This window comes from Oncorhynchus clarkii, chromosome 17 (genome assembly GCF_045791955.1).
Source record: "Oncorhynchus clarkii lewisi isolate Uvic-CL-2024 chromosome 17, UVic_Ocla_1.0, whole genome shotgun sequence".
Lineage (NCBI taxonomy): Eukaryota > Metazoa > Chordata > Actinopteri > Salmoniformes > Salmonidae > Oncorhynchus > Oncorhynchus clarkii.
In genome coordinates this window covers 1412623-1423007 of record NC_092163.1, presented here as the reverse complement: position 1 = coordinate 1423007, position 10385 = coordinate 1412623, and the positions used below count along the sequence as shown (strand labels likewise).

The 10385-nt window shown below is 49.0% G+C and overlaps 1 protein-coding gene across 1 annotated transcript in view; it reads left to right on the top strand.

Moving 5' to 3' along the window:
- The window catches only part of LOC139370027 (bifunctional apoptosis regulator-like), a 23791-nt gene extending 14599 nt beyond the window's left edge, over positions 1–9192 (top strand). Inside the window, exons 7-9 of the mRNA XM_071109319.1 lie at positions 3805–3987; positions 5783–5979; positions 7087–9192. Of these exons, the coding sequence (XP_070965420.1) occupies positions 3805–3987; positions 5783–5979; positions 7087–7279 (573 nt within the window). The 3' untranslated portion in view covers positions 7280–9192. The remainder of the gene's footprint in view (positions 1–3804; positions 3988–5782; positions 5980–7086) is intronic.
- Positions 9193–10385: the final 1193 nt, after the last annotated feature.

The window sequence follows — 10385 nt, the reverse complement described above, 5'->3', positions numbered from 1 at the left end:
GACTGAGCATACAAGTATCTAAGTATCTGACTGAGCATACAAGTATCTAAGTATCTGACTGAGCATACAAGTATCTAAGTATCTGACTGAGCATACAAGTATCTAAGTATCTGACTGAGCACACAAGTATCTAAGTATCTGACTGAGCACACAAGTATCTAAGTATCTGACTGAGCACACAAGTATCTAAGTATCTGACTGAGCATACAAGTATCTAAGTATCTGACTGAGCACACAAGTATCTAAGTATCTGACTGAGCACACAAGTATCTAAGTATCTGACTGAGCACACAAGTATCTAAGTATCTGACTGAGCATACAAGTATCTAAGTATCTGACTGAGCATACAAGTATCTAAGTATCTGCCTGAGCATACAAGTATCTAAGTATCTGCCTGAGCATACAAGTATCTAAGTATCTGACTGAGCATACAAGTATCTAAGTATCTGACTGAGCATACAAGTATCTAAGTATCTGACTGAGCATACAAGTATCTAAGTATCTGACTGAGCACACAAGTATCTAAGTATCTGACTGAGCACACAAGTATCTAAGTATCTGACTGAGCACACAAGTATCTAAGTATCTGACTGAGCATACAAGTATCTAAGTATCTGACTGAGCATACAAGTATCTAAGTATCTGACTGAGCATACAAGTATCTAAGTATCTGACTGAGCATACAAGTATCTAAGTATCTGACTGAGCATACAAGTATCTAAGTATCTGACTGAGCATACAAGTATCTAAGTATCTGACTGAGCATACAAGTATCTAAGTATCTGACTGAGCATACAAGTATCTAAGTATCTGCCTGAGCATACAAGTATCTAAGTATTTGACTGAGCGGTGGTAGGCACCAGCAGGCGCGTGAACATTCATTCAAACAGCACTTTCTTGCGTTTTGCCAGCAGCTCTTCGTTGTGCGTCAAGCATTGCACTGTTTATGACTTCAAGCCTATCAACTCCCGAGATGAGGCTCGTGTAACCGAATTGAAATGGCTAGCTAGTTAGCGTGCGCTAATTGTCGTTGTGTTGCTGGTTCGAGCCCAGGAAGGAGCGAGGAGAGGGACGGAAGCTATACTGTTACACTGGCAATACTAAAGTACCTATAAGAACATCCAATTGTCAAAGGTTAATGAAATACAAATGGTATAGAGGGAAATAGTCCTATAATTCCTATAATAACTACAACCTAAAACTTCTTACCTGGGAATATTGAAGACTCATGTTAAAAGGAACCACCAGCTTTCACATGTTCTCATGTTCTGAGCAAGGAACTGAAACGTTAGCTTTCTTACATGGCACATATTGCACTTTTACTTTCTTCTCCAACACTGTGTTTTTGCATTATTTAAACCAAATTGAACATGTTTCTTTATTTATAAATGTATTTTATTGATGTATTATATTAAGTTAAAATAAGTGTTCATTCAGTATTGTTGTAATTGTCATTATTACAAATAAATGGTAAAAGAATTGGCCGATTAATCGGTATCGGCTTTTTCGGTCCTCCAATAACCGGTATCGGCGTTGAAAAATCACAATCGGTCGACCTCTACTATTGACGCACCCTTTAATAAATACTTTATATGCTCTGGTTGAAGTAAAGCCCGTTAAGATATGCTCATCATTTGATAAGTCATTTAGGGTTTAATGATGGTTTGAACAGTCTCTCTCCCTCTGTCTACCTCTCTCCTGTCTCCCTCTGTCTCCCTCTGTCTACGTCTCTCCTCTCTCCCTCTGTCTACCTCTCTCCTGTCTCCCTCTGTCTCCCTCTGTCTACGTCTCTCCTCTCTCCCTCTGTCTACCTCTCTCCTGTCTCCCTCTGTCTCCCTCTGTCTACGTCTCTCCTCTCTCCCTCTGTCTACCTCTCTCCTGTCTCCCTCTGTCTCCCTCTGTCTACGTCTCTCCTCTCTCCCTCTGTCTACCTCTCTCCTGTCTCCCTCTGTCTACGTCTCTCCTGTCTCCCTCTGTCTACCCCTCTCCTGTCTCCCTCTGTCTACCCCTCTCCTGTCTCCCTCTGTCTACCTCTCTCCTGTCTCCCTCTGTCTACCTCTCTCCTGTCTCCCTCTGTCAACCCCTCTCCTGTCTACCTCTCTCCTGTCTCCCTCTGTCTACCTCTCTCCTGTCTACCCCTCTCCTGCCTCCCTCTGTCTACCTCTCTCCTCTCTCCCTCTGTCTACCTCTCTCCTGCCTCCCTCTGTCTACCCCTCTCCTGTCTACCCCTCTCCTGTCTACCCCTCTCCTGTCTCCCTCTGTCTACCTCTCTCCCCTCTCCCTCTGTCTACCTCTCTCCCCTCTCCCTCTGTCTACCTCTCTCCTGTCTCCCTCTGTCTACCCCTCTCCTGTCTCCCTCTGTCTACCCCTCTGTCTACCTCTCTCCTGTCTCCCTCTGTCTACCTCTCTCCTGTCTCCCTCTGTCTACCCCTCTCCTTTCTCCCTCTGTCTACCTCTCTCCTGTCTCCCTCTGTCAACCCCTCTCCTGTCTACCTCTCTCCTGTCTCCCTCTGTCTACCTCTCTCCTGTCTACCCCTCTCCTGCCTCCCTCTGTCTACCTCTCTCCTCTCTCCCTCTGTCTACCTCTCTCCTGTCTCCCTCTGTCTACCCCTCGCCTGTCTACCCCTCGCCTGTCTACCCCTCTCCTGTCTACCCCTCTCCTGTCTACCCCTCTCCTGCCTCCCTCTGTCTACCTCTCTCCTGTCTCCCTCTGTCTACCTCTCTCCTTCCTACCCCTCTCCTGCCTCCCTCTGTCTACCCCTCTCCTGCCTCCCTCTGTCTACCTCTCTCCTGTCTCCCTCTGTCTACCCCTCGCCTGTCTACCCCTCGCCTGTCTACCCCTCGCCTGTCTACCCCTCGCCTGTCTACCCCTCGCCTGTCTACCCCTCGCCTGTCTACCCCTCGCCTGTCTACCCCTCGCCTGTCTACCCCTCTCCTGTCTACCCCTCTCCTGTCTCCCTCTGTCTACCTCTCTCCTGTCTCCCTCTGTCAACCCCTCTCCTGTCTACCTCTCTCCTGTCTCCCTCTGTCTACCTCTCTCCTGTCTACCCCTCTCCTGTCTCCCTCTGTCTACCTCTCTCCTGTCTCCCTCTGTCTACCTCTCTCCTGTCTCCCTCTGTCTACCCCTCTCCTGTCTACCCCTCTCCTGTCTACCCCTCTCCTGTCTACCCCTCTCCTGTCTACCCCTCTCCTGCCTCCCTCTGTCTACCTCTCTCCTGTCTCCCTCTGTCTACCTCTCTCCTGTCTACCCCTCTCCTGCCTCCCTCTGTCTACCCCTCTCCTGCCTCCCTCTGTCTACCTCTCTCCTGTCTCCCTCTGTCTACCCCTCGCCTGTCTACCCCTCGCCTGTCTACCCCTCGCCTGTCTACCCCTCGCCTGTCTACCCCTCGCCTGTCTACCCCTCGCCTGTCTACCCCTCTCCTGTCTACCCCTCTCCTGTCTACCCCTCTCCTGCCTCCCTCTGTCTACCTCTCTCCTGTCTCCCTCTGTCTACCTCTCTCCTGTCTACCCCTCTCCTGCCTCCCTCTGTCTACCCCTCTCCTGCCTCCCTCTGTCTACCTCTCTCCTGTCTACCCCTCTCCTGCCTCCCTCTGTCTACCCCTCTCCTGCCTCCCTCTGTCTACCTCTCTCCTGTCTCCCTCTGTCTACCCCTCGCCTGTCTACCCCTCGCCTGTCTACCCCTCTCCTGTCTACCCCTCTCCTGTCTACCCCTCTCCTGTCTACCCCTCTCCTGTCTACCCCTCTCCTGTCTACCCCTCTGTCTACCCCTCTCCTCTCTCCCACCGTCTCTCAACCCCCCACCAGGCTGTGAATGCAGGTAAATCTCTGTTCCTGCTCTATGCTTTGAAGAGTTCTCCTCGCCTCACCATCCTCTACCTCTACCTCTTCGACTACTCCGAAACCTTCCTCCCCTTCCTGCACACCTGCTGCCCCGCCCTCTCACGCACCAGTGAGCCAATGGAGGACAGCCTCCCCCTCAGCCACCAGGTACCATTGGACGGCTCAACTGTCACGTAGGATTGTATTTATTTGATAAATAAAGGTAGGCGTGTCGCTACGACAACTAGATGTAGACTACTGTATATGTAGTCAGTATGGCTGGTCATAGACAACTAGACGTAGACTACTGTAGATGTAGTCAGTATGGCTGGTCATAGACAACTAGATGTAGACTACTGTAGATGTAGTCAGTATGGCTGGTCATAGACAACTAGATGTAGACTACTGTAGATGTAGTCAGTATGGCTGGTCATAGACAACTAGATGTAGACTACTGTAGATGTAGTCAGTATGGCTGGTCATAGACAACTAGATGTAGACTACTGTAGATGTAGTCAGGTCATAGACAACTAGATGTAGACTACTGTAGATGTAGTCTGGTCATAGACAACTAGATGTAGACTACTGTAGATGTAGTCTGGTCATAGACAACTAGATGTAGACTACTGTAGATGTAGTCAGTATGGCTGGTCATAGACAACTAGATGTAGACTACTGTAGATGTAGTCAGTATGGCTGGTCATAGACAACTAGATGTAGACTACTGTAGATGTAGTCAGGTCATAGACAACTAGATGTAGACTACTGTAGATGTAGTCAGTATGGCTGGTCATAGACAACTAGATGTAGACTACTGAAGATGTAGTCAGTATGGCTGGTCATAGACAACTAGATGTAGACTACTGTAGATGTAGTCTGGTCATAGGCAACTAGACGTAGACTACTGTAGATGTAGTCAGTATGGCTGGTCATAGACAACTAGATGTAGACTACTGTAGATGTAGTCTGGTCATAGACAACTAGATGTAGACTACTGTAGATGTAGTCTGGTCATAGACAACTAGATGTAGACTACTGTAGATGTAGTCTGGTCATAGACAACTAGACGTAGACTACTGTAGATGTAGTCAGTATGGCTGGTCATAGACAACTAGATGTAGACTACTGTAGATGTAGTCTGGTCATAGACAACTAGATGTAGACTACTGTAGATGTAGTCAGGTCATAGACAACTAGATGTAGACTACTGTAGATGTAGTCTGGTCATAGACAACTAGATGTAGACTACTGTAGATGTAGTCTGGTCATAGACAACTAGATGTAGACTACTGTAGATGTAGTCTGGTCATAGACAACTAGATGTAGACTACTGTAGATGTAGATGTAGTCAGGTCATAGACAACTAGATGTAGACTACTGTAGATGTAGTCAGTATGGCTGGTCATAGACAACTAGATGTAGACTACTGTAGATGTAGTCAGTATGGCTGGTCATAGACAACTAGATGTAGACTACTGTAGATGTAGTCAGGTCATAGACAACTAGATGTAGATGTAGTCAGGTCATAGACAACTAGATGTAGACTACTGTAGATGTAGTCTGGTCATAGACAACTACTGTAGACTACTGTAGATGTAGTCAGTATGGCTGGTCATAGACAACTAGATGTAGACTACTGTAGATGTAGTCTGGTCATACTGACGATATTGGTATATCTCCCCCCACCTCCCTCTCTCTCTCCCCCACCCCCCCTCTCTCTCTCTCCCCCCCCCCCTCCCCCCCCCCCTCTCTCTCTCCCCCCCCCCCTCCCCCCCCCCCCTCCCCCCCACCGCCCCCCTCTCTCTCCCCCCCCACCCCCCTCCCTCTCTCTCTCTCCCCCCCTCTCTCTCCCCCACCCCCCTTTCTCTCTCCCCTCACACCCCTCTCTCTCTCCCTCCTCTCTCTCTCCCCCCACCCCCCCCCCTCTCTCTCTCCCCCCACCTCCCTCTCTCTCTCCCTCCAGGGACATCCCAGCTGGCGCCAGTGGGCGGAGTTCCTAGTTAAGTACCTCCTCCTTCCGTACCAGCTGATCGCTGAGTTTGCCTGGGATTGGCTGTCGGTTCACTACTGGACGTCACGGTTCATCATCGTCAACGCCATGCTGCTGTCTGTGCTGGAGGGCTGTGTCCTGTGGAGGTTCTATAACCGAGCTGAGATCAGGTACCGTGTTTCTCTCTGTCCGTCTCACTGTCTCCATCACACCAACTTTCTCTCTCTTTCTTTCAGTCTCTCTAATCCTCTCTCATACTTTAACATGAATTATCCACCCCTCTTTCTGTCCCTCTCTCACACTCATCTCCTCATCCCTCACTACATCTCTCTCTCCTCATCTCATCCATTCTTCTCTCCTCATCTCATCCCTCACTACCTCTCTCTCTCTCCCCCCTCATCTCATCCCTCACTACCTCTCTCTCTCCCCCCTCATCTCATCCCTCACTACCTCTCTCTCTCCCCCCTCATCTCATCCCTCACTACCTCTCTCTCTCCCCCCTCATCTCATCCCTCACTACCTCTCTCTCTCCCCCCTCATCTCATCCCTCACTACCTCTCTCTCTCCTCATCTCATCCCTCACCACCTCTCTCTCTCTCCCCCCTCATCTCATCCCCCACTACCTCTCTCTCTCCCCCCTCATCTCATCCCTCACTACCTCTCTCTCTCCCCCCTCATCTCATCCCTCTCTCTCTCCCCCCTCATCTCATCCCTCTCTCTCTCCCCCTTCATCTCATCCCTCACTACCTCTCTCTCTCCTCATCTCATCCCTCACCACCTCTCTCTCTCTCCCCCCTCATCTCATCCCTCTCTCTCTCCCCCCTCATCTCATCCCTCACTACCCCTCTCTCCCCCCTTACCTCATCCCTCACCACCTCTCTCTCCCCCTTCATCTCATCCCTCACTACCTCTCTCTCTCCCCCTTCATCTCATCCCTCACTACCTCTCTCTCTCCCCCTTCATCTCATCCCTCACTACCTCTCTCTCTCCCCCTTCATCTCATCCCTCACTACCTCTCTCTCTCCTCATCTCATCCCTCACTACCCCTCTCTCCCCCCTTATCTCATCCCTCACTACCCCTCTCTCTCCCCCCTTACCTCATCCCTCACTACCCCTCTCCCCCTTACCTCATCCCTCACTACCCCTCTCTCTCCCCCCTTACCTCATCCCTCACTACCCCTCTCCCCCTTACCTCATCCCTCATTCCTCACTACCTCTCCACCATCTCTGCATAGTTAGTTGTTTAATGTAATGAAGTCTCCCTCTCCCCCCTCCAGGAGTCTCCCTCAGAAGATGTGGGGTCACCTGTGGAGGATGTCCTCCCAGGGTTTTGCCTTCGCCCTGTTCTGGCCGGTGGTCCCTCAGTTTGTGTGTAACTGTCTGTTCTACTGGGCTCTGTATTTCAACCCCATCATCAACATAGACCTGGTGGTGCAGCAGCTAATGCACCCGGACACACGAGGGCCGTGAAGGACTGGCCGGCTCCCTACGTAGTGCACTACTTCTGACCAGAGTCCCTATGGGGTAGTGCACTACTTCTGACCAGAGTCCCTATGGGGTAGTGCACTACTTCTGACCAGAGTCCCTATGGGGTAGTGCACTACTTCTGACCAGAGTCCCTATGGGGTAGTGCACTACTTCTGACCAGAGTCCCTATGGGGTAGTGCACTACTTCTGACCAGAGTCCCTATGGGGTAGTGCACTACTTCTGACCAGAGTCCCTATGGGGTAGTGCACTACTTCTGACCAGAGTCCCTATGGGGTAGTGCACTACTTCTGACCAGAGTCCCTATGGGGTAGTGCACTACTTCTGACCAGAGTCCCTATGGGGTAGTGCACTACTTCTGACCAGAGTCCCTATGGGGTAGTGCACTACTTCTGACCAGAGTCCCTATGGGGTAGTGCACTACTTCTGACCAGAGTCCCTATGGGGTAGTGCACTACTTCTAACCAGAGTCCCTATGGGGTAGTGCACTACTTCTGAGTCCCTATGGGGTAGTGCACTACTACCATAGGGACTCTGGTGAAAAGGAGTGCACTATATAGGGAATAGGTACATAAGAGCCATGAGTGAGGAGGTACCGTTTAAACACAGGATGTGTCTTTTAAATGGCCCTCTATTCCCTTTATAGTGCACTACCCATAGGGACTCTGGTCAAAAGTAGTGCACTACCCATAGGGACTCTGGTCAAAAGTAGTGCACTACCCATAGGGACTCTGGTCAAAAGTAGTGCACTACCCCATAGGGACTCTGGTCAAATATAGTGCACTACCCATAGGGACTCTGGTCAAAAGTAGTGCACTACCCATAGGGACTCTGGTCAAAAGTAGTGCACTACCCATAGGGACTCTGGTCAAATATAGTGCACTACCCATAGGGACTCTGGTCAAAAGTAGTGCACTACCCATAGGGACTCTGGTCAAAAGTAGTGCACTACCCATAGGGACTCTGGTCAAAAGTAGTGCACTACCCATAGGGACTCTGGTCAAAAGTAGTGCACTACCCATAGGGACTCTGGTCAAATATAGTGCACTACCCATAGGGACTCTGGTCAAAAGTAGTGCACGATGTACAGGATGGATGCCAGCGTAGCCCCCAGTATCATAGCAACGGGATTAATTCCAGCGTAGCCCGCAGTATCATATCAACGGGATAGATGCCAGTGTAGCCCTCAGTATCATAGCAACGGGATGGATGCCAGCGTAGCCCACGGTATCATAGCAACGGGATGAATGCCAGCGTAGCCCCCAGTATCATAGCAACGGGATTAATTCCAGCGTAGCCCGCAGTATCATAGCAACGGGATGGATGCCAGCGTAGCCCACAGTTTCATAGCAACGGGATTAATTCCAGCTTGGCCCGCAGTATCATAGCAACGGGATGGATGCCAGCGTAGCCCACAGTATCATAGCAACAGGCAGCCATCTGTGAGCCAGACAAACCAATGTCTTAATGTGTGTGTGTGTTTCAAAAGGCTCACTATTCCCTATATTATAGTGAACTACTTTTGACCCGGGACCGTAGGAAGCCCCATAGAGCTCTGATCAACAGCAGTGCACTATATAGGGAATGGGTTACCATTGGGGACGCAGACCAAGTTCTGTATAATATTGGATGGTTTCTCCTAATGTCTTAATTAAAGTGGTATGTTTAAGCAATAAGGCCAGAGGGTGGTGTGGTATATGGCCAATATACCACGGCTGAGGGCTGTTCTTAATGCACGACGCATCGCGGAGTAGCCTAGTGGTTAGAGCGTTGGGACAGAAACCGAAAGGTTGCTAGATCAAATCCCCGAGCTGTCGTTCTGAACAAGGCAGTTAACCCCACTGTTCCTAGGCCAGTTAACCCACTGTTCCTAGGCCAGTTAACCCACTGTTCCTAGACCAGTTAACCCACTGTTCCTAGACCAGTTAACCCACTGTTCCTAGTCCAGTTAACCCACTGTTCCTAGGCCATCATTGTAAATAAGAATTTGTTCTTAATTAACTGACTTGCCTAGTTAAATAAAGGTTAAATAAATAAAATATATATTTTTAAAAATACCACAAACCCCCGAGTAGCATTATTGCTATTATAAACTGGTTAACAACGTAATGTTGTCATACCCGTGGTATATGGTCTGATATACCACGGCTATCAGCCAATCAGCATTCAGGGCTCGAATCACCCAGTCTATAATGTCTGATATACCACGGCTATCAGCCAATCAGCATTCAGGGCTCGAATCACCCAGTTTATAATGTCTGATATACCACGGCTATCAGCCAATCAGCATTCAGGGCTCGAATCACCCAGTCTATAATGTCTGATATACCACGGCTATCAGCCAATCAGCATTCAGGGCTCGAATCACCCAGTTTATAATGTCTGATATACCACGGCTATCAGCCAATCAGCATTCAGGGCTCGAATCACCCAGTTTATAATGTCTGATATACCACGGCTATCAGCCAATAAGCATTCAGGGCTCGAATCACCCAGTTTATAAATATATATAAAATGAGGGTAATTCATATTGAAGGGAAGAGGTTGTTTGTCTGTTATGGGAGTCAGTGGTAATAACTAGAGAGGGTTGATATGATTCTGTTTTGGGGGTCAGTGGTAATAACTAGAGAGGGTTGATATGATTCTGTTATGGGGGTCAGTGGTAATAACTAGAGAGGGTTGATATGATTCTGTTATGGGGGTCAGTGGTAATAACTAGAGAGGGTTGATATGATTCTGTTATGGGGGTCAGTGGTAATAACTAGAGAGGGTTGATATGATTTTGTTATGGGGGTCAGTGGTAATAACTAGAGAGGGTTGATATGATTCTGTTATGGGGTCAGTGGTAATAACTAGAGAGGGTTGATATGATTCTGTTATGGGGGTCAGTGGTAATAACGAGAGAGGGTTGATATGATTCTGTTATGGGGGTCAGTGGTAATAACTAGAGAGGGTTGATATGATTCTGTTATGGGGTCAGTGGTAATAACGAGAGAGGGTTGATATGATTCTGTTATGGGGGTCAGTGGTAATAACGAGAGAGGGTTGATATGATTCTGTTATGGGGGTCAGTGGTAATAACTAGAGAGG